At 47.8% G+C, this 26302-nt stretch overlaps 1 protein-coding gene across 1 annotated transcript in view; it reads left to right on the top strand.

Moving 5' to 3' along the window:
• The first annotated feature begins 23525 nt into the window (after positions 1-23525).
• PDE10A (phosphodiesterase 10A) overlaps positions 23526-26302 on the top strand; it is a 283739-nt gene continuing 280962 nt past the window's right edge. Inside the window, exon 1 of the mRNA XM_081829386.1 lies at positions 23526-24414. Coding sequence (XP_081685512.1) covers positions 23541-24414 — 874 coding nt within the window. The 5' untranslated portion in view covers positions 23526-23540. The remainder of the gene's footprint in view (positions 24415-26302) is intronic.

Here is a 26302-nt window from a genome sequence, read left to right as displayed (position 1 = left end):
TTTTTTAAGATTTTATTTATTTATTTGACAGAGGGGCACCTGGGTGGCTCAGTTGGTTAAGCAACTGCCTTCGGCTCAGGTCATGATCCTGGAGTCCTGGGATCGAGTCCCACGTCGGGCTCCCTGCTCAGCAGGGAGTCTGCTTCTCCCTCTGACCCTCTGACCCTCTGACCCTCTGACCCTCTGACCCTCTGACCCTCTTCCCTCTCGTGCTATCTCTCATTCTCTCTCACCCAAATAAATAAATAAAATCTTTATTTATTTGACAGAGAGAGACACAGTGAGAGAGGGAACACAAGCAGGAGGAGTGGGAGAGGGAGAAGCAGGCTTCCCTGCTGAGCAGGGAGCCCGATGCGGGGCTCGATCCCAGGACCCTGGGATCATGACCTGAGCCGAAGGCAGGCGCTTAACGACTGAGCCACCCAGGCGCCCCCATAACTTAAAATTTTTTAAATTTAAAATCATATGATCTGAAATAAAACCAATATAAAAAACGATACTTTGGGAAGTCTCACGCCTATCACTGCCACCTTTCACCATTGTGATCTATGCACACACCTGTGAACACACTCACACCCTGGTGTCCGTGCACATGCTCTCACTCACTCACTCACTGTGCATGTGCACACACACTCACACACGCTCGCACACAGCAAAGGAGAGAGAGAGCAAGCACCACTTCTATTCATTTCTTGGATAGCTTTACAGAGTTTCTTTATATAATAATGCAAATATGATTACATATTATTTTTTCTTTTTTCTTACACAAAAGGTAGCCTTCTACATTCACTGCTCTTCATCCTGCTTTCTTTAAATAACAACATGTCTTAGAGATCTTTCTAGACCAGTAAATATTCCATTCCACTGCTGGGCTGCACCAGCAGTTATTGGACTGGAATTCACCACTGAGGAGCAACTGAACCAGTGCCCCACTGGAACCACTGAGACGGCTCTGAGCGGGGCCTCCTGCCTCAGCTTCCAACCCCGGGGAAATGCCCTGACTCGTCAGCGGCATAGTCTAGGGCTTCGGCAATCACTCCACTAAACCGCTTGAGCCCTGGTCCAAATCAGAAGGGGTTGGGATGAGCCCGAGGGTGTGAGAACCTTTGATACTATGCTCAAGCTAATTCTTTGATTTGCATTTTCTTTCCCTTAAGTTCTTCTTCTTCTTTTTTTTTTTTTTAAGATTTCATTCATTCATTTGAGAGAGAGAGAGAGAGAGAGCATGAGCAGGGGGAGCGGCAGGGGGAGAAGCAGAGTCCCTGCTGAGCAGGGAGTCCGATGTGGGGCTCGATCCCAGGACCCTGAGATCATGACCTGAGCCAAAGACAGACGCTTAACCGACTGAGCCGCCTTTTCAAAGGTTCATAAAGCAGCTTTTTTAGGTGTTTAAAGTGTATCCCTGGAGGAGGACACACAAGCTCAATGGCATTCCTTGAAGTCCCGCTCCTGTGAGGTGCACACTTGCTGCCCATCCTGTGGTTTCAGTGACTTGGGGGCAGCCCAGCCCACAGTCGCCATGTGTGGGTCCGCGGGCCAAGTGCAGTGATGGTTTCGGGCGGGAGCTCTGGAGGCAGACAGACCGGCTCACGTCCCAGCTTCACTGCTCACCAGCGGAGCCTGCGGCCAGCTCCTTGCCTCTGTGTGGCTCCGTTTTCTAGTCCCTCCCTCTTGAGGCTGTTGAATGATTAAATGAGCAAATATTTGGGAAACGCTTCAAATCGTGTCTGGCAAAGGGTAGGCACCACGTAGCGTTTGTTGAAAGAATGGTAACTTTCTGGGAACTTACCCTCCGGACCTACGGCTACACCCCTGGAGTGTGGAGCCAGTAGGCACCTTCCCAGGAGCATTGTAGGTGAAGTCCACAGGAATGACATGGAAAAGAGAAAGCCTGATGCATTACGCAAATGTTAATCTCTGCATTTTATACTTGCGGGAAGAATGGTTTTGAAGTCAGTCCCTTGCCATCACTACCCGACTACTCAACGTCAGTGTTGAGAATCGCACTCTGCTGATGGAATCCACAGGAGAATCAAATTGGTCAGACAACACAGTGTTTCAAGTTCGTCTCACGATATGGGCTGATTGGTCAGAGCAGAAACCTTTTATTTCCTGAACTTCTCGATTTTGCAGTTCTTCTGGTATCAGAGTGAAATGCAAAGTCATGATCTTTATTTTAAAGAAGCACTTCAGGGTCCCTCGGTTTGGTACTTTGATTCCATAGTGAAGAAATCTTCCTAGGTATTGTGGATGTACGACTTCCGCACAGAAAACATGCTTCTGGCACTTGGCATCCTGCCTCTGGGTGGGAAGAGGCTCGTGAGAGCAGCAGGGTGGAGGGGGGTGTAGGCGGACGCAGGGGTTGGGGGCACAGAAAGGAAGGGGGGGCATTAGCCCTAGTCTGAGTTATTTTTGGTGTGCTAAAACTTTGAATAGAGAAAATTTTAAAATTCAATTAAAAGAACCATTGTTTTAGTTCTCACGTTATTCATGTCCCTGTGCTTAATATCAAACTATTTTACATTTCCCCAAACCTTCCTGAAGCATACATAATAGCATTTAATGGAGGTTATTCTGCAGATACACGCGTTTCGGGCAGAGCTGACGTCTGTGATGAGCTGCTGAGATCCCTTCCTGTGAAGGTGCTAATGCCCATTAAAGCCAGCAAAAGAGTCTATTATGTGTAGGCTTATATGTGTGCTCTCCTCCAGATTGCTAACATCTATTGCACTCTCTAAGGGGTTTCTAAAAAGCACTTACCAAAAAATGAAAAGAAGAACAAAGATAAATATAGATGATTTGATTGAAAAAAACTGCTATTTCTCTTCCCACCACAGGATTTCAATATTGCAGTCTTCTGTTTGGGAAGGTGCTAGATACTCTGCCTTCTCTAATGTTGCCACTGCCAAGAATCTGGTTCTCACCCTCATGTTCAAAACACCAATAAGCCTCACTCCAGCAGGGTGACCACAGGTCCTCCCTGAGCAACAACACAGGGTGCATGCACCTGCAGGCGAGGGTCCTCAAACCACAACTATAGCTGCGAAGGTGAGAAGCAGGGGGCTTGAAAGCTGCAACCATCGGAGGAGAGTCACACTCACGGGGAAATCAAATAGGGAAATATTTGTTCATCAGGCACAGGCCCAGCACAAAAGACTCAAGAGTTTTACAGGCTGAGAGTGCAAGCACAGAATGTCATAGGATCCCGGAGGGCCTGCCCATGAATGATAAGGAAAGATGCCCCTCATTTATTCACATGTTAGTGCGTTCATGGATGTGCCCAACTTAGTGCTGAAGACACAGCGGCCCTTCCATGTGCGTGTGTGCGGGTCCCTGCGCATTTAGAGTGCGAAGAGGCAGCTCTGAATTCTCTTGCAATCATTGCCAACCAGTCCTCTGATGAACCGCCATTAAAACTGAGAAATGGCTGCCTCTTTGCCTGTTTATAAAAACAATTAGGCTCACAGATTATGTTTCCTCATTTTCATATGATCCTCTTATTGTTTTTTTTCTTAATGACTTTTGTTACAGTGAGTCAAGTATATGATGTTATAAATTTGCTTTTACATTTTATATATCACAACTGAAGAGTGTTCACAGAGGACACTGTGTCCTTCGGGGGCTCTGCCCATTGAAGGAACCGGAGAAGCATTCTGCTAGCTTCGGCATCTTCCAAGACCGTTGATGCATTAGCTGGTGTCTGGCTGAAGCTCTGTTTTCTCCCCACCTGCCCAAAGCCCAGACCAGGCATCCTGGGGGCCTCCTCTGTGGGAGCTTACTCACTCACAGGAGGCAGCTGCTCCTTGAATGGTTAGGCACGGGGAGGAGAACAGTAGTACTGGTGGAGAAGCTTTTTGGGAACTAACATAATACGCTTTCTCCAAAGAAAAGGCAGAGGTTGTCTGTCTCTGACCAATGCTAATGAACAGGCAGGCCCTTCTTATTTAATTTGCAGTGCAGTTAACACTTGCATCTGAGTTTCTCCTGGTTAGCTTTGGAATTATCAACTGAAATATAGCCTTAGAAGAAGACAGAACGCATACCGTAAGCTACCTCGAAGAAGCATCCTTTAACTTATCTGCAAGTGTAGGCCATCATTTTGATCTGTTTTGTGGTACTGGTGGAATGGTTCTCTTTTGGTGAAGTTTCCAAATTCTAAGTTAATAGGTGTCGGTGAGTCAGTTGCTATAAGATTTTAAACAGAAGCAAGATTGTTTACTCTATGCTTTCATGGGCTGAGGCTTCAGGCTTCCATACAACTAAACCTTTGCTGAAGGGGAAATTAACTGTTTTGAGATTCTCTAAGGTATGTATGGATTTCAAAGAGCAAAGTAATACAGCTACATAAGGTACTTTCTTAGCCTATTTCTGATCCCGGTCGGTGCCTTTAGTTAAAAAAATAATTTCAAAAATCATAGATGCATTCCTTGCAGCTAACAGAGGTGTTCTGTTCCTAGACGGCCACAGATTTGACTTCAAGGAAGTCAGGTTAATGTCTGAGCTCCACAATCACTGCATTGATTCAACTGATCCCAGTGTTATTGCAAAGACTGATACCATGACAAAACTGACCTGAAAGGAGGTTAAAATTATCAAACGGTATATAGAACTTCCGATGTAATGTTAACATCCCATGAGTTCTGTTAAAAATCAAACCTCAGTGATTCATTATATTCGTTTAACCTTCGCATGAGGCCTCTGGAAAACATCACCGTGATGCCCAGACACGGCTCTTGAAGGCTGCTCTCACACATCTGCTCTCACACATCTCAGTATTAGCATGGGCATGTGGGTGTGAGCAAGGCGCCTGAATCGGAAACAATAGATGGTGTTGCCGGGGCACGCCATGACTCAGCAATAGCGACGAGGACTTGTCCAGGAAGCAGCTGCCTCGGCATTGAATCTGGGAGAAGCCATTAATTCATTCACTTCTTCTCCGAGCAAATATTTATTGACTGCCAGGTGTGCAGTAGGGGTGGGGCCCATCCATGTTGTGAGTACCCACTCATGGAGCAATTATTAATGAGAACCCACATGCACCAGGTGGCCTGTGTTCTGGGGCACAGCTGTGAGCAAACCTCCCAACCCTGGGGGACCCTCGTGAGAGGGACTCAGTGAGGAATTAAGTAAGCATGGAATGTATCAGGAGACAAAGCGGGAGAGGGGATGGGGAGTATGGTGAGGGAGAGACTTGTAACTTTAAGTAGTGTGATCAGAGAAGGCCTCATGGAGAAAGTGACCTCTGTGAACAATCTGAAGGAGGTGGAGAGTATGGATGTGTAGGCAAAGAGCATTCCAGACAGAGGGGACAGCAGGGGCGAGGGCCCCAGAGCCCCAGCCTGGACATCTGGCTTGAGAAGCAACAAGGAAGCCAGTGGGGCTGGAGCAGAACGAGCAAGGGGAGATGCTTGGGGCAGAAGAGTTGTGTGGAAAGGTGCAGAACAATTAAAGAACAGAAAAACAACAAAAAGCTTGACAGGTCTGTTTTCAATAGATGACATTGAAGGATTCCGCCGTCAATCCCCACTCCGTTCTGCCCCCACAGCACCTCACTCCATCAGGCTCGCCTGGCGGCCCAGCGTCCCTGAGAAGAGGAGTATGTGTTGGATGTGTTCAGTCACACGATCAGGGAGGCCTGTGACCAACTGTGGAAGGTGTACTGTTTTAAAAATTATATTAAAAGATGATGTTTAATCTTCAGCTATCTGGAATATAAGTCACCTCAAATTATTTAAGCAGGACCTCAAATTAAGCACAGTTCAGATGAATCCCTCTGTCTTGCACACATCCAGAGCAAGGGTGGACAAATGTGACTGGAAAGCTGGTTTATTGGGTTATTTGTAGGGTTGTGTGTGTGTGCGCGTGTGTGCGTGCCCACACTTCTGGTTGTTGTTGAACAAGCCCTTGTCTGGCTTTTCCCTCTGGATACCAGTTGATTGGGCTGTTTTCTAGAAGTCTGTGTGGGTGATGCCCACCCAAAGGTCTTCCGTGTGTCCTAAGTCATGGTCTCTTGGACCAGGCTGCATCCTTCCGCCTGCCATTGGAGATCTGTGTCGGTGCTCTGATCCCTCAGAGACCTCTGCCTTGTGAGTCATCATCTACAGCTTCTGTCTTCCTGTCCACGGGTCCGTCATTCAACAAATGTTGTGTGAATACACACTGGTTGGGGGCAGCTGTGCAACATGTCCGACACGATGGTCTCAGCAGAGCTGGTCTCTGCCCCGCATGTACCTTTGGGCGGTGGGCGAGGTTTGAGGCTGAAACAGACAAGTGAGCAGACGATTTTGACACCAGTGCTACAATGGGGGAAATTTAGGTGTCTACAGGAACACATTGGAGGGGCACCTAACCCAGGTCTGAAGTGTAGTTACAGCTTTCTGGAAGCAGGGACACACCAGCTGGCAGCCGGATTCCAGATCGTAGCTGTTGATCTTATTTCCGGGTGATGGTAAATACAGTAGTTAGATAAATTTGGCTACTTTCATCGGTTGGTGGCAAATAAGCAAGTCAAAAACTGGATCAAGGACAACTTAGAGCAGTTTCATCATGGCCACATGAAATAGATTTTTTGGAATTACACCCACTGTTCTGTGAGCTGTTAAAAACCCTCCTTTGATGATGAGAAATGATTTCAGAAAAATTCAACTCATTACCATTAATGCAAATGGACAGAGTATCATCAGGCTGCTTTAGGACCTCAGTGACCCTCTCTAAGCTTCTCATCCTCCTCTAGCCGCTCTGCTGGGGCAGAACGAGCAGTGGTGACCAAGGCCTTTGTAAGACTGACCTGTTCTGTCTACAGTCAGGCCGGCAAAGGCCATGCCTTGTGTAAGTGACGCAGCCCAGAGCCGGCGCTGGGTAAACACAAGAGCATTTCAGAACACGCACTCAGAGACACCGGCTACATCCTGGATGCAATTCGATCTTCTTAGAAGGAGGGAAATCTATAGAACAACTAGAGATTTCCTTACAGTTTTAAGGAAGTAGTATCAGTGTCCCTGGGGAACTTGTTAAAAATGCACATCCTCAGCCCCATCCCAGATTAAATCAGAAACTCTGGGGTGTGGCAGTCTGTTTTTCTGAGATCCGCCAGATGATTCTGAGCCATTGCTTCAAGGGAACACACACACACACACACACACACACACACACACACATCTTTCCAGAGCAATTATTGATATTAGTATTGATGCCTGAAAAATATAATTTCAAAATTTTCTTTTAAAATTGTCTCTTTGTCTATAGCCATATGGACCTAAGTGTTAGGAAACCGGCTTTGTATTCCTCTGTGTGTAGCAAATGTCTCTGTTCTCCGTTTGGAAACTGATTTAATCATATAGACTCTGATTTAATCACATAGACTCACATGGGTCTGTTGGATGAGGTAAACTAATGTCCTTGTAGGGCTCTGTCAATACAGATGTTGTTATAATAACAGAGGTTCGAAGGGGGTCAGTACCACCCACACGTGGACAGTCCCATATGTGTTCTGTGTGGGAACTTTCATATGCAATGTACAAAGTAATTTGAGAGTCTTCAGAATTATAGGTTCCATGGTGTGTAAAGATATTAGCACATAAAATCATTGTTTTCAAGTTGGTCACCCTAAAATATATAGGAGGAAATGTTTTTAGGCACAAGGGAAAGAGTATCTTTTGAAAGGAGGCGTTTTGGGGTGTGTGTATTGCTTAGTGGTAGAAATTTCTCAAGGTTCCTATATTTTTATCTAAAGATTGTCCACAGATTATGACTGAAGTTCAAGACCAATTTATGTAAGCAAGACTCCATCTTCCTTTTTTTCTTATTGTTCTCGAAAGGTATCTATCTCTAGGGAAGGCAACTCAAATTGCAGCTGGAAGTTTGCCTTTGGAATGGAGAAAGTATAATTTTTCACTTTGCTTGGTGGAGGTTGCTACAGCTGAACTGTGACCCTTTTTGCTTTTTTGGCAGTAACTCACTTAAATTTTAGGACTTGCAAAATTTTATAGTAGGTATTAAATCTCTCTTTACCATATTACTCCCAAAACCTTAGAGAAGAAATTTCACGATGGAGTTTTTTTCACTTCTCCCAATTATATGTTACACTCCTTAAGAGAAAAACCAAATAACAAGATCCATGATTGCTTTTGTTTACATCCAAGTACCCAACCCTATGTCTAACAATACCCAACAGTGCCCACTGCAGGTACCCCAAAGCACCCAACAATACTCACCATGGGTACCAAATAGTAGTTGATAGTATCCATAATGAGTATCCAATAGTACTCAATACCCAACAGCATCCAAATAGTACCCAAAGTGCCTACCATGAGTACCCAACATTACCCATCAGGCCATAGATGGAGATTATTCTAGAGTGACAGAAAGAAAGTTTTCTCTCTGCATCCTGAACTGGACACATGAAATCCTGTGGTTCTGTGTCCTAAAAGGAAAATGACAGTGGGCATAGTTATGTATGAGGCTGAGCCATATAAAAATGCCACTCCTGTAGGTCAAAAACAGTTGAACACCAGCAATTTTGTTGGTCTAACTTCACTATATACATTTTCCCAAACTGTGATATAAAATAGCCTTAATCCTTAAGGAGACTATGAAGGGTTTCCTGAGCGTTCAGTATTTTGACAGCTTTGGGAGCCCAGCCTTGCTCGGTCCATGGCATTTCTGGAGGAATACTGGCAGGAGAAGGAGGCAGACTCACAGCCGCACAAGGGTTGGTGGAGAAAGAGATCACCAGAACCTGGACTTACCCTGTCCAAAGAGCCTCTCCTGTCCGTATCCTTCTCGAGGCTGGATAGGAAGGTTGCGAGAAGGTTCTCTACAACCTTTCTGAATCAACTTTGATGCGCTATTTTTTTTTTCTGCCAGTACCTATGGCATAAAGAACATTAAGGGGATGCCTGGGTCCGTTAGGCATCTGCCTACAGCTCAGGTCATGATCCCAGAGTCCTGCGATTGAGTCCTGCATCAGCTCCTTGCTCAGCGGGGAGCCTGCTTCTCCCTCTGCCTATTGCTCCCCCTGCTTGTGCTCTCTCTCAAGGTCTCTCTGACAAATAAATAAATAAAATCTTTAAAAAAAAAAAGAACGTTAAGGTAAGGATCAGGTCATCTGGGCATAAACCAAGATTTACCTGCCTAAATTAGTTTTTAAATAGAGCTAAATACCTGACTGCTCTTCTAGCATCCCTTCACCTGGCATGCATCCAGGTGTACCCACCTGGTGAGGTTGTTCTGAAGATAAGCTGATATGATCCACGTGCCAGCCCCTCACACTGGACACCACTGAGGACCGTGGGCTCCTGTGGTGGGTGTTGCTGGGTATCACTATGTACACCTTGGGTACTGGACTGTAAACAAACAGCCCCTCATATTAGCCACCTGGACACTTACCTGAGCTGACCACAGGCTGCGTACTTCATGTGTTTTTCACACATAATATGATTGAATACCTTTAGGAAAATTCAGACTCTCCAAATGGATCCTTTCGGCGCAATTTTTTTCCCAGATAACCTCCCGTTTTCTTTCACCTCATAATGCTCTCCTCAACATAAAAGAATCTAGAAAAGTCTGGCTGACTGCTTTGTATCTTTCTAGAAGAAAACAGACCAGATCCTTGTGGATGACAGTTGATCTGGTGGCTGTTGCTAGGATAGATTTCCACCACGTGCAAAAAAGAACGTGCATGCTAATTTATCATTCAAAGGGTTTTTTTTCTTTTTTGGTAAGAGCTAATGCACAAAACCTGTTAGTACAAAGACAGAATGAGAGGGAGAAGCTGAGTGTGGGTGGAGGAGGGTTGTGATGTGTCGCTGGGAGAGGGTTTCAGATGGATGCTGCAGCCACGTGGGCGGGGCTGGGGGGGGGCTCAGATCACCCCCTGCAAGAGCCACTGCTTCCACGAGGCAAGGGGGGGACAATTTTTAATAACTTTATTCTGGAATCCAAATGAAATGGTGATGAGACTCGAGCTTTCACATTTCTGGTTTAAATTAAAAAACAAACAAACAAACAAAAAACAAGGTTATTGCTTAAGAGATAAACAGGGATCCCTCCCCCACCCCCAGAAATGCAGAAGAGAAAAGTCTGAATGCAAAGGTACAGGGAAGGAATTGTAGGGAAGAGTATTATCAGGTTCTGCAGAGCAACAGGGCCAATAGAGGAGAGGGAGAGGGAGAGAGAGAGAGAGAGAAAGAGAGAGAGAGACAGAGCCGCCAAGTCTACTGATTTAAATACTAATCTCATCTAAGCGATGCCTTCACAGCAACATCCAGACTAGCAACTGACCAAATATTTGGGTGCTGCAGTCCAGCCAAACTGCCACATAAAATGAACCATCGCAGAAATGAAGAAAGCTGATAATTTAAGGACGATTCTGTAGTTTTTCTTCAAAAGTTGTTATGAGAACAGTTCCATTTTTGGGGAATGAGTTAGTGCCCATCCTGCCAAAGGAGGTGGCCCTGACGTCTCCTAGTCACCTCCAGTGCTCCCAAGCAGGCTCTGCTCAGAACATGGAGCCCAACACGGGGCTGGATCCCACTACGTGAGATCATGACCAGAGCAGAAACCAAGAGTTGGTCGCTCAACCGACTGAGCCACCCAGGCGTCCCTAGATGTTTTTTTTTTTTTAAAAACAAAAGTCAGATCATGTGAGTCCACCAATATTTCCCCATTTTATGAAGAAGGGAAACCAAGGTCAGTGTCCAAGCAGCTCACATGAGCTGGTCTCCATTACCTGCCTGACTCTGGACCACTCCCGACCCTCTCCCTTCTCATCTGCTCCAGCACCCTGGTGTCCCTGCTCTTCGTTGGGGAGCCCCACATGCTCCCCTCGTGCGCCTTCACCCAGGTTGTCCCCTGTGCCAGAGCCCTCTTCCCACGGGCCCCCAGGCTCACCCTCACCTACCAGCTCGTCAGTGAGCCCCGCCCGGCCACACTCTGCAGATCCACTGTTCTCTACTGATTCTCTGCGGCGCTTACCACATCCACCACCTTCCATAACCGACTCATTTATGCTGACAGCTTTTTGTTTTCCATTCTAGAATACAAGCTTCACAAGGGCTGGGGGGTTTGTCCGCTTGGCTCACTCATGTATCCCAAGTGCCCAGAACAACGTCTGGCACGTAGAAGACACCAGGTTGATGTCTGTTGCATGGACGCATGAAGTGATTTTTCTCATAGGCTACAAGGGTCGGCGGGCGGCTGCCCCTGAATCCTCACGCCGCATGCTGGGTTTTCCTCGCAGGCCTGACTGAGGTAAATCAGGGAACTGAAGGGATTCCTCTTCAGTTTGCCAGTCTCCTCTGGGGGCGTCCACACGTGTGGGCACCCCTGAGAGTTTTGCACATCTGATTTAAAATTATCTTATTTTGACTAAACATAGAATGCAGATCATCCAAGAAAAACTTGAATTAAATATTTTAAAGGCTTTTTTCCTTTTTTCAATATATAGCATCTACTTAGAGAATGATATACTTTACTCTTATCAAATAAAAATAAACCCTTATTTTAGACCCACACATGTATATAAGCATACACACATGAATATGAATGACTTGCCAGCATGCAGTCGTGTTTTACTTTTACTTTCCAAGGATGAAATGTGAAGGTTTAAGGTTTTGTCCTCCAAAACAAAAACAAGCAAACAAAGCAGATACTTAAATGTCAGCTTCTCAAAAGCATACAAAGTGTTGCTTCTTGGCAGAAGAGCAAAAATTTAGCCATATTTTAAGGACAGACACAGAAAACCATTGATGTTCTAAAACCAAATTATTTGGGGGGCACCTCAGTGGCTCAGTAGATTAAGCGTCTGACTTCAGTTCAGGTCACGATCTCAGGGTCCTGGGATCCTGAGATCCTGATATCGAGCCCCGTAGAGCATGGGGCTCACTGCTCAGGGGGGAGCCTGCTTCTCCTTCTCCCTCTGCCCCTCCCCCCAGCTCATGCTCTCTCTCTCTCTCAAGTAAATAAGTAAAATCTTAAAAAAAAAAACAACATTATTTTGATGTCTTCACTGTATTCTCATCATTGAGATGACTCATTCTAAAAGCTCAACCTTAAAAATTATTATCCTTTTCCCAAAAGGAAAGATCTGGTGGTGGTGGGTTGGGGTACGCTGTGGGCATCAGGATGGAGGAAGAGGGCCTCTGGGAGAAGAGTGAGGTCTACAAGTGAACGAGGAAGAGGCACTCAGAACGGAGCCGCCTTTTTGTAGCTTTGAGAATTGGGATGGGGGACACCCACACAACACATGAAAAATCCCTAGCTGAACGTTGGTCTTGAAAGTTAGTGTTCCAGTGTTCACAGATGGGAGGCTACACTCTACTCTGTGGTCTTGTTTGGAAGAGTAACCTCTTGGGTGCTTTGCCTGCTGGTGGCATCTATCCTTTGGTGACAAGGGCATTGGCTTTACTTTGGCCCCAAGAATCATCAGTTAGGCTAAGAGCTCGTCATCCAAAACACAAACCAGCGTCAGCTGTCCATCAGACGAGGCCTAATACAAATAGCAGGTCCCGGTCACTGGGCATTCGCTCTGTGCCAGGCATTGGTCTAGTGATTTCCATGAATTTTCTCTCTGAATCCGCACACTTGTGTCTAAAATGACTTGCCCGGGGGCTGCGAGGGTGTGGCAGATCTAGGACTCAAAACCAAGTCTGTTCTGACTCCAGAGACCAATTTCTTTTCCAAGTAATGTTTCCAGCTACTGAGTGCTGACGACATGCCAGGCCCCGTTCTAGGCATGTTTATACAAATAACCTTCTCTCATTCTCGTGGCAACACTAAGAGATGAGTATGGTCATTGTTCCCACTTTAAAGATGGAAAATGAAGCCCAGAGGAGTTCTGTGTGTTCTGCAGAGACGCGGAGCTGGAAGGAGGTACAAACAAGATGTGAACCTGGGCAGTCCTCCAGAAGAAAGACCCGAGGTGGCTTTTGCATGAGTCTGCCACACTCAAATGGGCACAAGGAACACTTTAATTAAAGTCTAAAATTAGAGGTTCACAGGCCATATTCTTCAACTATAATCCAAAATGAAATAAAATAATAATGTAGCTGAAAATACTATGTGGAAGTTGATAATCAGACTTCTGTATCATGCGTGCATCGGGGAGGATATTGAAACTGAAATTAAGAACCATCTAGAAACATATGAAAGGGGGAATATATTATTTTGAAGACTATGGGATCTTCGAACGCTCAACTCAGGGAAAATGTATGACCAAAAATGCCTTTAATATGAAAGAAGAGAGGCTAGAAATAAAGGAACCAAGTGCACATCGTAAATAATTAGGAAACAAAAAATGAAAGTGTGAAAAGAGAATCGTAAACAACTGAAACTAATATATAAAATAAGAGAATCTAAAGGCAAATACATAAGCAGATTCTTTGAAACCGGAAGTGGCTGCAGAGGCCTGAGCTGTGGGTGGAGGGTCCCAGGATCTCAGAGGGGTGTGTCTGGCTATCCCAGCAAAGCATTCCTGCCCTTTGGGGACCCAGATTTTAACCCTCATCTTTCCAAAACCGACAGAGATGCTACATGGATCACATACATACATACATATAGATAGTTAAGTAAGTAACACTTAACTGCTATGCTTTTCTTGTTTTTGGAATACAACTTTCTCATCAAAGTGAAGTTACAGACCCTCATTTGCGATGCTGACTTCCATAAATCCAGTTCTGCCTAAGTGCGCTGGAGGAGTTCGCACACTCATGCTCACTTGTCCGGGCCAGAGCCCTTTTCTGCTCCTTCAATCTTGTCTATCTGTCGAAGAGCTCAAATCTTCACTAATTATACTTCCTTCAGAGCTATGCTGTGCCTGGTGACTGCTTATTCAGCAAATTAACCATGATTTTTGTCCCCTTTAAGTTGTTTGCCATTCTGAACTCCTGTATCCCCACCAATTTGGGCTTTCTGGAAGCAAGTTTCTGTGATAGCACTGTAACTTCCTCCATTTAGTTTGGGCTCTTGTTTAAAACCATTTACACGAATTCTGGACTCTTCTGTTGTTACGAAACTTTCAATTTGTGTTTTGTGATTGTGAATCTACACTTTTACTATACCCTTAAGATTAACCCCCACCAGATGGAATCCACGTACCGTCCCCTCGTCCTGCAGATACTACCACATTAATGCTCTCACAGTGCCAAGGAATTGTCATTGTAATTCTTCTACCCTGCCGTGTTTCCCATAAAATGTGAATTTTACAAGCCAAATAAGAGATGTGAAAAATTCTTTTAAAAATTCACTAAGTATATTTCCTTCGGAGTGACCCGGTGCTCGGAGACTGTTGTCTTTCTGGGAGAGTTCAGGTAGAAATGACAGCTGTGGGACATGTTAACAGGTTAGTTTCAGGGTCAGTTGCTAGGAGCGGGGTGGGTCCACTGCTGCCACCTTTTTTTAATCCATCGTAAAGGGCGGGGGTGGGGGAAGTACTCTTTTATATCCAATAAAAACTCACATCTGCCGTGGGCCACAGTGATTTGCCGGAGTTATTAAAAGCTGTGATCGAGCTGGGAGATACCGCTTTATACCACTGACCAGTTAGATATATGTGAGTAGGGCATCCCTTGATGCAGTTAATGAATTGTCTGATAAACTTTGCGGAAATCTGTTTTTAACTAGAATCAGTTTCTAAATGCAAGATTCAAAGGGATATTTTAGTGATCTCCTTGTATTGATCTCTCTTTTGAAAACTTATTTGTATTGGACTTGTTGAAATCAGAGTTCAAACAATTAAATCAGATTTCACCTGTATTTTATAGCTACTTAAGAAATAGAATTTGGCACAAAATAGATGAATAGACTTTCATAGTATATATACTAACCCAGCTATAAACTAGAGTGATTTAATGTGCAGGCTTGCTTTTATATGGGAAGAGCATTTTTACTGAGCCCTGTTTAAAATGATCTCACCTTAATAAACAGAAATCTGGAAATACTCAATGTTAACCTCTTGCCTTAGAGAATAAAGCACACAATAACTGAAGGGGAAATCAAGAGCTCTAATTTGCCCACTATAGCTGCTTTTCATCAGGTTCATGCCATGTGTGCAAAATCTACAAAATGGGCCTAAATCCTCGCCATAAAAGCTACCTCTGAGGGCTGTTATGAGCAGTTATGGGAGTAAATTAATTGAGTCTTTTGAGCACAGTCATAATGAACACATTCATAGAGAGATATACAAAATAGTCAATGTGAAGGTGGCAGAACGAGCAATTTATTTCCTCCTCCTGGGTTGACTTAACTCACAAGTGGCTGTTAATGGTGCATGTGCTTAGTTCTCAAGATTAAGTGGGCAAAAGTACCTGGGCTGTATTTATGCTCGTCAGGGGTTGTAGTACTCTGTGATCACTCGTGGGCTACTGTGTTCAGTTGCATCCCTAAAAAAGTAAAATTACCACGTTTACCAGTCTCAGGAGAAGAGGATTAGGACAATTTAATCAAAATCGTTAAAAACAAAAGAGGGTTTCACTCTTGCCTATCCCTGGATGATATTCACAAAAACAAGTAGACTTTGGGAATTTATACCAAGGATCCTTTACTCTTTATTCTTCAAAAATAATGACCTTCTTGCCCAAAAAGGGTGACTTCTCATTGACACATTGAAAACTGGTGAAATTCATCTCTTCGCCAGTGTAGCCTATTCTTAAAAGTGGGTCAGATAACTAGGCCATGGGTACATACAGCGTCATTCCTTGAGTTGCCAGGAGTTCCCAAGAAGGCAGCGGAATATGATCAATAGATGCCTTGCAGCCATGAGATAATACGATCCACCTCTCTCCTTCCAAAGTTGAGACTCTACCGTAATCCACCTAAAGGGTGCCCACGCCACTGTCACTGGTCGTTTTGTTTGAACACATGTATTCCCATCCTTGCCTCTCACCTAAAGCGCGTGTGATGCTGGCGTTTGGGGCTGTTCTGAGGGCCTGGGGAAGTATCAGCCTTCTCTGCTGCCTCTAACCTGAGCAGCTTCCCATAAACAATGCCTCTGCTTCTGGGTGACTCCAGAAACTAGGAAAAGAACTTCATAGGAAATACTCACATTTAAATTAAGGTGATTATGTCAGGATTTGTCAATTCTATGAGATTATCCGATACAACCACAGTCATTTGTAACTTGGTTTTAATTATTCAATCCCATTTTTTTAACCAAATGGGAGAATCTTTCAGAATGCGCATGTTAATGTTTCTAAACTTTCGTCATCAAGTGAGTTGAATCTGAGTGCGTGGTGGTCCATCACAGCTCTCAGGGTGTGAATCCTGGGCACCGTGGGTGGGAGAGCAGCAGCTGAATGGAAGCCCCTTCAAGCATCTCTTCCTTTCTGTATTTCACTCAACTACATTTTCTGATGGCCCATGTTAGGACATGGATTCGGGATATGTCCATCTGTCCAGCACAAGACACACGGCCTCGGATCAGGATGCTCATTGCAGGACCAGAGGCCCACCCTCAGACCCTTTGGAAGGACAGGACAGACACAGTCTGTCCAGAACCTGTGAATAACTTGCCCGTCTGCAGCTTTCTCTCTCTGATTCCACACAAGCCACCCTAACCATCCATGTGTGGCAGGATTATTTTTCCTGGCCCCCTGCCAGGTGGCTCACTTGAGCAAATGCAGCCTCTAGATGCTCCCTTCCTGCCTCGTTCAACCACAAGCATCCAGACTTGGGCTTGGGCCAGCTGAGTCCTTTCACAAATAACCAACAAACTCTAATTCTACTTAGCCTTGCTGTGTTCTTCTGCAAAGTCGGCACTTGCCTGCTTTGCCAACGGTCATGTCCCTCAGCCCGAGGCTGTCAGTGCACAGCACACAAACATCTCAGAAGTAGAAAGTAAAATGGAGAATTATGATGGAGATTTCACATCAGGAGGATATGTTTGGCTCTTTGGTATATTTTTTCAACTTGGGTTGATATGCTAAGTAATGGTTTTTTATTACCGATAGCCATGATGGTGAGTTATTTCAGTGGGGTGAATGTCCTTATGTAGGATTATTTTGAACACCAGTAGGCATAGTGCAGGATAATATGCCAAGGGTGCAAGACTCCCAGGTAGAGATCTGGAAACTTCAAGTGGAAATTTCTACCAGAATGCAGTGCTAGAAGGGAGAAGAAGAACAGTAAACTTTCATGCACACCCCTGCATCGCAATAATCTGACTGGAGACCTGCAGTCAAGGAAGAGACAGCTTTGAATTCAGGACACCTCGTGCTGGGCTTGTGCCTGTACTTACTGGCTATTCTGTTGGAAACAATGAAGCCCGATCAGATGACTGCTTCCTGTTGGGAGCCTCATGTGCATGCAGATGACCTGCTCGGAGAGGACATCCCACTTTTTTTACTTCATCTTTGTTGTTGACTACAATATTCATCAGTGCGACACAGGAACACCAAGTTATTAAACCCCAATTTCTGAACCAAAGGAAAAGAATGTGTCCAGAGATGACGGAAGATGCATTTTCTCAACTTCGTTCTTCAGCTACCCATCTGATAGATGCTGGCAGATTTCTCTGGCTCTTGGTCAAGTCATATAGATAAGACATGCAGCTGAAAACCAACGCTTCTGTGGTTATTATTATTTTTTTTTCCATAAGGGTCCATTTCAGAAGACTGAATAGACAAAGTTCTAGGTGCAGCTCCCATGTAAAGTGATGCTTTTACAGATACTGGACATGCATGACCAGAAAGTTGGGCTGACTGTGTAGACAGGGGCCTTTGTCAATCCAAATCCTTGGAAGAGTGGCCCAGGAACCGCGTGTTTAACATTCTGTAATGCACGACAGCAACCCGGGGCGCTTGACCACTGCGTGAAACTCTCTCACTCTCCTCCCTTGAGCACTTTAATAAGAGAAGCTCAGGGAGAAACCGGTCTTTACAAGTCAAGGCCTGACATCAGAACAATTCACCCATATGAATGAACTTGGTCTCCCATGCGTGCCCTTAAATACCCATCCAATCCTGGTCTAGACTGGAACACAACTCGGAGTGGCCACTTGTGCCCCAGGCCATGCCTGGCTTCTTTTATTTATTTATTTATTTTTTAGGTGAACAGAAAAGAATACATTCTTTGGATTAAATGAGCCATTTTGGTCCCCATTTTTGAGACAATCTGTAAGAGCCAACAATTTTTCTTTTTCTCATAACTCCTTGTATAAATATCAAGGCTCCTTGTAAAAATATGGGTATTAAAATAAAATAATGTTTACAAGAAAAGGATTCCCAAGCCATAGATGAAGATGTGCTTATTTTAAACAAACTTAACAATCCACACAGTAATTTGTGTTGGCACTAAGGGACTCACCATGGTGGAACAGACTCAGTAGGAATTTTGGTGACCTTTCATGAAACTCTATGCTCATTTGTACCTAAGGTGTTTCTAGGGACAAGCCATACCATCTAGAGGAATTTAAGCTGTTCCCTGGTGTAGCCTTTTTATCCTGAATGCCCCCTGTGGTCACTTTCCACTTAAATGCTTTAATTGGGCTGTGGTTCACTTAAAGTATTTCTTTTAGGGTGTGTGTGTGTGTGTGTGTGTGTGTATATATATATATATACACACAAATAATTCTCTCATACTATTTCTACTGGACTCTTAAAACACAGTCTCAAATGTAATTGGTATCTCTGCCCTGTAAAAGTTTGGTGAAAGTGTTGATTATTTAAACGACACTGAGTATTATTTAAACACAACATGGTTATACTCTGATTTGTATGTTTTTGAGAAATGAAAGGCACTTCAGCATTCTACAAATCACAATGGGTCTCTAAAGTTATTTGATAATTTTGTGATGGCAACATCTTCAAAATTTAGTTCTATGTCATAACACGGCAGTGTTATATAAGAGTTAATGCTCACATAGTTATCACAGGAACTTAGTACTGATTATATAACCACAGCAGTACTTTCTAACACCAATATCCTCAGGGCTAGATACTCATTAGACATTAAGCAGAGCTAATTTTTAGGAGGGAATTAAATGTTTTGCTTTCAATTAATGAAAATTTCCACTTGAATCATTATTTATCAAGAAGAACACTGAACCCTCTTTTCAGAAGGTATGGGTACTTAAGAAGACTTATTTGAAATATTAATGTTTTAATAATCTGCCTATTATCAAAAATGTTCTCATTGAAAATGAAACAGTATTTTGATTTTTTAAAATGAAAAATAACATACTGGTTTTTATTTGTTTTATAGCATAAAGCAATAAAAAATCATAGTTTGTTTTATAGTTAATTGGTTTGAATTCATAAAAATAATTTAATCTGAAGATCTAAGAATATTAAGGATAGCTGAAGAAATTGAATTGGTTTTTTAATCGTATTAGTCTTTTTCAAGACTGTGCCATACAGTGTATTGACTTTATAATAATGTTTTCTTACTAAATTATAATGTCCTTTGGTTTTCAGGCTTGACTACAACAATACTGTAGGCATGCACCCCTCACTTTAGTCAAGATTTACTAATATCAACACTAATAAAAATTTGTAAGCATTGGGCATGCAGGCGACAGGTAAGGGAGCAATCATTGAATGCCTATTGTATGCTGGCCTTTATGAAAGGTTATGAGTGGTAAGAGTAGCAGGACCCTGATATCAAGCTGTTTAAAATGGAATTGTCAACACAAATTATACCTGCATTACATTTCTCAAGAGATTTAATACAAAATATTCATATGTGCAGATTAAAACCCATCAGTTCCAGGAGTCTAGACAACGAAGCTATCTATGATGGGCTAGGAAAAAGAAAAATTGAAGGAGGCTTCCGGGAATGACAAACTTAGAATCAGGAGGGAGGGATTTGGGAGGCTTAGGAGGGTGAGTGAATAAAAGCCCAACACCTGACTCCATTTTCAGCGTGCCAGATAATCACTAATAAATTATTTCATTAGAATGTAGAGGGTCTGTGTGATACTATGTCTCACATCCGAGTGACATATAAATTGATAATTTACTAGCAATTAAATTGAAAATCAGGCATGAAAATGCTCATATTTCTATGAAACTTGGAGCAAGAGCCACTTGTTTATGAATTATTTTTGTCAGAAACTGTAGATTTCTGTAAGTCAGAACATTTAAAATCAAGGAAAGACAATGTGTCTTTTTAACAGACTTTACCTGTGTAAGCAGATGAGTTCAATATTTAATCAGCCCTTGTTTCTTATCTTTATAAAGAAAGGTTACTAGTATTTGAAAGGAGAAAACAGATTATCAAGACTCAGTCAGCAATGTGAAATGGACAGCTGTCAGCAATAATCACAAAAGTTGCAAAATAAAATCAATTAAGACACAGGCCTACGTGTTGACCAAAATTTCATAAAATTTAACCATGTTTATTGTAAACTTTAGGCTATTAAAAGGGGTGGATGGTTAAAGTATTATAAAGAAATTTCATAAACTTATGAGGAAATCATTTAAAAATATCCTAGACTCTACCTTGACCCATGTTTTAAAGTGCTTTTAAGAACAAATAATTCAAATGAGAGCATAATCAGGCAGATGCTGAAGCATAAGTTTTCAATTACCCAAATAAACTTCTTTCCTGATCATTTTTCTTCCGAAAGGGCAGAGACAAATGCTTTTATATTTAACATTGATCATCATAATTTTGGCAGCTTTACTAGTGTTCACTGCCCTCTTAACATTATTTTAGTTTTTATTCTTTGCAGTAGGCTGGCATTTTCTCAGTTGAGAAGGAGGAAAATCGTTTATTTCACAAAGAGCACTGTAATGGTCTGACTTCCTGCCCCTGCTCATCCCATGCTCCTGGAGTTACAACTAATGATTTAAGATGTGTGTAAATGGCACTGCAATCTGATAACATTCTGACATATAACTACACCGCAAACTTTTTGGGCACAATCAGAAAGCGGCGCTTACTGAATTATGGGCCAATGTGTTTATTCACAAAAGGTTTGGAGTAACAAACGTTTAGTGACAATCTTCTCCCTCTTCTGATATATCACTAGAGAAGCTCAAAGAGAAGGAAAAGAACCCACAAGAGACACATCCTGCCGGTTGTTGCAACACCTGAACACAGGGGTGAGTGACGGAGCCTCTACGTCCGTGTGTTTGTCATTTAAATCTTTGACTAAACAGTATTTCATCAAGAAAGGAAAAGTGGCCGGCTGCCTACTACACTGACGTTTACACAGGTGAACTCCAGTACGAAGTAGGGAGTCACGGAACCAATGTAATCGATAATCAGTAAACACCTCCGCGACGTGCTCCTTTTCCGTTGTCATGCTTTGTCGTTTTTAATTTGTCCAGGAAACGTGTGCCTTCCAGCAAGCGTTTGGAGAAAAGAAGGACGAAAAGCCAGAAAGAAGTTTTATTCCAGAAAAGAGTTAGAAAGAATCTAAAGTTTGTCTTCTGATTTAACCAAGAATCAGAGAACAAATATTTGATGGTTCCCGCCCCGCTTACCGCGCCCATATGGAGACATATCCGAATTACATCTACATTTTCTTGTAATTGGAAAGCCACTTTAATCACTCCAAAAGGCAACAAAGGAAACGTAAAGGACAAGGAGAAACATTTTGCGTGTAAAAGAATGAAGAGCAAATTCTCCGAGGAGAAGCATGTGCTCCCCAGCCCCGTGGGCAGCCTCCCGCGACCCTCCCCGCGCGGCCAGGTCCGCAGCGGGTGCAAACTCCCGACGCCCGGTACCCAACGACCGAGTCTGCGCCTCTCAGACGCGTCGCCCGTGAGGCTGACTGATCGTTCTAGTTTTTCCTTCGTCGAAAAACTGCAAAGGCAACGGCAAAATACCCACTCTGTAAGGTAAGAGTCCCCGGAACATTTTTCCTGTTTCGCAGATTTAGGGATTACGACCTAGTGGGAGCCAGGGCTGGCGCCTGTTACACGCGACGCTCGGAGTGCGCCCCGCAATTGCAGCAACGCCCTCAGCCTTTGCTGGGAGAGGGGAGGCACACCAAGTCCCAGGCGCCCCATTTGCCCAGTTTGGTGCAAATACAAATATGCTCATTTCCACTATGGGCTGTTTCGATGGGAGTGGGAAAAAGCAGAGACTAGGGAAGAATCTGGAGCACACTTCAAAATAAAAACGGTTGAGAACTGGACCGACCACCGTGGAAAGCGAGAAACGGCCCCGGGGCCGGACGCACGCCGGGCCCCCAGCCCTGTGTCAGCGAAGCGGCTGCACCGCGGCGCACGCCTAGCGCTCAGAAGACCGCCTTGCCCTTCGTGGAAGCTGGGCTTCGGAGCGTGTGCCCCAGTCCTGGGAAGGTGACCTAGTCGAGGGAGTCTGGACAGTTCGTCCCACCGCGCGGCAGCGGGCCTGCGCCCCTCACTCGGACCCCGAGGGCTGTGGTGACCCCGTGCCGCGCGCCGGCCGAGACGCAGGCATCTGCGCATCTGTGCGCTCTGGCGCTTCAACTTGCCAAACTTCTGGCGGCTCCTTGTTCTGAGCGCCCATTGGGCGGCACATTTCCCTTCAGTTCATAGCAACTGTTGGAGTCAGGGCTGGGAAGGAGGGGGCATGGAGGGGGCATGGAGCGGGGGCGGGGGGGTGGTTGTCCCAAAAAGCCGCAGGTGAGGAAGTGGTCCTCAGGACTTTGGGGGGATGATCTCGCAGTTTTTCTTTTTTGAGCCAAAGTTGCCCTTTCCATTCTTACCGGGCAAACTGGGCTGCGCGCACGAAGTTCTTTTTAAAGTGTGTTTTGCAAAGAGAGTCCTGGAGGATGAATAGGCTTTCTAAACCTCAGTTCATTGAAAACACTGTGCGTTGATTTAAACTCCAACGAAACGTCCGAGTTTGAACTCCTCTCCCGGGAGCTCTGAGCACAGCTCGATTGGAGCTGCTGGCCAGCCAGGGTTCCCTGGCTCGGGCAAGGGACAGGCCGACGTGGCTTGCCCAGCAGTTGCTGGGCGGCGGATTTAGAATCCGGAACACCAGACCCAGATGTGACGACGCCCCGCAGAGACGCAGGAGCTCCCCTGCCCCTCACCCCGCCCCCCCCCGGCCCGGGCGCCCAGCGTCCTCAGAGGGACGCGGGGGGTGCGGGAGCCTGGAGCCCGGGGGCCCGGTGGCGGCGGGGCGCGCTACGTGGGGGAGGGCGGCGGCGGCGTGGGGAGCGCCCGCTCCGCCAGTGGGCGTCTTCTGCAGCCGCCGCCGCCACCTTCTCCACGGGCAGCGGCACTGCGGCGCTTTTCTCCGCTGCTTTCGAGCAGTCGCCGAGGCTCAGCCACCGGAGCGCGCACAAACCACGCCACGCTTGCAGGCAGCGTCTCCGCAGCCCCTCGCCCCGGCCGGGAGCACGCCGATTGTGCGCGCCAGCCGGCAGCCAGGCGCCGCCGCCGGGGACTCGCGCCCGGCCCCAGGTCCTCCCGCACCCAGAGCGGGACGCGATGTGAAGATTGGGCCGGGAGGGGCGCGGAAGACCGGAGAGGAGGAGCAGACCCGCGCTCGGGCCGACCGGCCGGGGAAGGCAGGTCCTGCGGGGGCGGAGCCCGCCGAGTCCGGGCCCGCGGCGCGCCCCTCCCGCCGGCGGCCTGCCCCACCGCGGCCCAGGGAGGAGGGCCATGGCCAGCCCCGTAGAGCCGCTCGCTCCCCGCCCCCAGGCCCCCCTGCCGGCGCCCGGGGACGAGCCCGGATCCGGCCCCGGCAAACTCCGCCCGGAGCCCTGGCGCGGCGCTGCCGGCGGGGGGAGCGCGGTGGGCCCGGGTCCGGCCCCCGAGCGGCCTGGCAGAGGCCGGGCCGAGCGCGCCGCGCCCCCGCGCCCGCCCCCCTCCTCCGCAGGCCGCGCCAGCCCCGCGGGGGGCCCGGGCGCCCTGTGTGCGCGCGGCAGCGGCGGCTGGGGCTCGGCCCGCGCTCCCTTCGCGCTCGCCCTCTCCTCCCCTGTCCCCTCCTCCTCTCCATCTTCCTTTTACTTCTGGCCGCCGCCCCCCCCGCCCCCTCCTTCTCTTCTCCCCTCCTCATCTGCCTTTCACCTCCCCGTGCGTCTCCCGGGAAGGGAGGGCGCAGCGGCGGCGGCGGCGGCTCGAGGAGGCGGCGGCGATGCCGGCGGCGACGGCGGAGGAGGACAAGAGGCAGCTCCCTTGAGCGTCCCTCCCAGCAGTAGTCCCCGCGGCGGCGGCGGCGGCGGCGGCGGCGGCGGGCGGCGGCGGCTCTTCCTCTGCTCTGCGCTCCAGGGTTTGCTGCTCCCAGCCCGCGCCGGGCTCCGGCTCCCGCTCGGCCCGGCCGCCCGCCGCGCGGGCTCCCCCGGCTTCCCGGGTGCCGGCGGGGGCTGCCCCGGCCCCAGCCCAGGCGGCGGCGGCCGAACTCCACGGCGGCCCCGAGGCGCCGGCTTCGCCCTCGCCGCCGCGTCCCCACTGCTCTTCGGCTCCGACATGGAAGATGGACCTTCTAATAATGCGAGCTGCTTCCGAAGGTTGACGGAGTGTTTCCTGAGCCCCAGTAAGTGCCGGGCTCCTCATTCCCCGCGGTCGGGGGCGCGCAGGGTGCTTGTGCCGGAGGCATTTGGCGCCCGGTGGGCTTCACTGTAGGACGGGAGGCTCGAGGCACATTGGTGGCGCGCGGGAGCGTCCGTCAGCGCCGGGACACCGGGGTTTCCCAGGCTCCGCGTGCGTGCGGGGGAAGGGTGACCCTGGAGCGCGGTGAGAACGGGACCCGCTGCCCCCCTCGGGTCTCCCGGTGCTGCTTGAGGCCACACTTGCCCGGCCCATCGCTGCAGTCTCCACTCTGTGACCCCTTACGCCAGGCTCCTCTCCCCTTAGCCTGGGACCAGTGAGGCTGGAAGAAACGCGCTTCCTTCCACTTGGAGGTCCCGCCCGCTGGGTCCCCTGGCCGGGTGAGGGCAGGCCAGGACACCGGAGCTCCGCGCTCCCAAAGGTGAAGGCACTCGCGGTTCCCCGGGTTCGGTGTTGGGGCCCGGGTCGCTCCCCTTCCCGCCCCCGCTGCAGTGACCCTGTTCCAGAGCGTGGACTAGCGGAGTGAAATGGGCGCATCTCCACTAAGAGTCCACTTTCTCTAGATCCCGGGGTTTAGCTGGTGCTTGGGCTGGTAAAGGGAAGGACAATGGGGCGTTAGGGTGGAGGAGGAAGGCGCCGCGGGTTCGGACCCCCGGGCCGACTAAGGCCGCCCCGCCTCCCCAGTCCCGGGTGCTGGGCTGAGAGCGTGCTGGAGCAGGGGTGGTAGAAGGCGTGTCGCGGGGGAGGGGGGCAAGGCTGAGCAGAATAGTCAAGGCAGAGGTTTGCTAGAAGGCAGGAGGCGGAAGATGTTAAGTGAAGAGGCGCCCGGTGCGCAGAAGAGGGGATCGCCGTTGTTGTGGATGGAGGGCGAGCAAGGTGAGGACGGGAGACCCGGGGCTGGGGGTGGGGGGTGGCGAAGGTCGCACCCGCGGGGCACCGGGCGACTCCGGCACCAGCCGGGTTGGGCAGGGTTCTTCCCGGCCCTAAGCGCGGAGCCCGGGCGCCACCGTCCACCGCGTGCGCACCCGAGCCTTTGTCTGCTGCTCGCTAGGGAACCGCGTTTCCGCGGCGCCTTCTCCCGGCAGACTCTCCAGGGTCGCGTTTTGGCTTCCTGCTCCCATCTGCCGCTCACTCCCCAGCCCTGGCCAGTCTTCGCCTCTGGGCACTTGGGGTCCAGCCCAACCTCGCTGCTGGCACTTGTCTGGGCACACTACCCGCCTGAGCGCCGCTGGGGTGCAGCCCCTGGGCCTGCGAGCGTGTCCTGTGCGGGCCCTACAGCCCCCAGCGATCCCGCCTCCTGGGCGCGGGGATCCACCCGGGCCGCATGGCCCAGCGGCCTCTCGCAGCGCGCACCCCGGCTGCCCAGCGGCTGTTTCTGCCCCAACTTGACCATGGACCTGATAGGACTGCTAGGCGTGGTCCCTGGACGCCCCTCCCCACTCCTCCATCCTGTAGTCTCCCCTAGTCAGACGCAGCTCCCAGTCATCTACTTCCTCCGCCCCCCCCCCCCCGCCCCGTGGGTGTTGGTTGATTTTTAGATGCTGCATTTGGGGAGGGATGTGGTCTGGGCAAGAGGAGTCGCGCCCTGCTGCCCTTAGATGTGGACATTTTTACTTACTGAAATGGACACGGATGTGCCACGAATTGAAGGTGGGATGAGAGCAGGGAGCTCCCAAGGAGTTTCGAAGTGTGTTGGTTAAGCCTTGGGCCTAGAACTGGGGTTCCTGTCTGTTCCCTTCCACGTGCATTTGTGTGTTCTAAATAAACATCTGCATTTCACATTTGGCTGTTGGGGTGTGTGTGGGAATGGAAGAGTACCATGCGTTGCCTGTGAGGAGCACTATTTTGGGGAGAGGGCAGTGGCAAGGAGACGG

The sequence above is a fragment of the Leptonychotes weddellii genome, chromosome 8, assembly GCF_054177405.1.
Source record: "Leptonychotes weddellii isolate Sample4059 chromosome 8, ASM5417740v2, whole genome shotgun sequence".
Lineage (NCBI taxonomy): Eukaryota > Metazoa > Chordata > Mammalia > Carnivora > Phocidae > Leptonychotes > Leptonychotes weddellii.
Note: the sequence above shows the minus strand (reverse complement) of the source record. Positions and strands in the feature narration are given on the sequence as shown.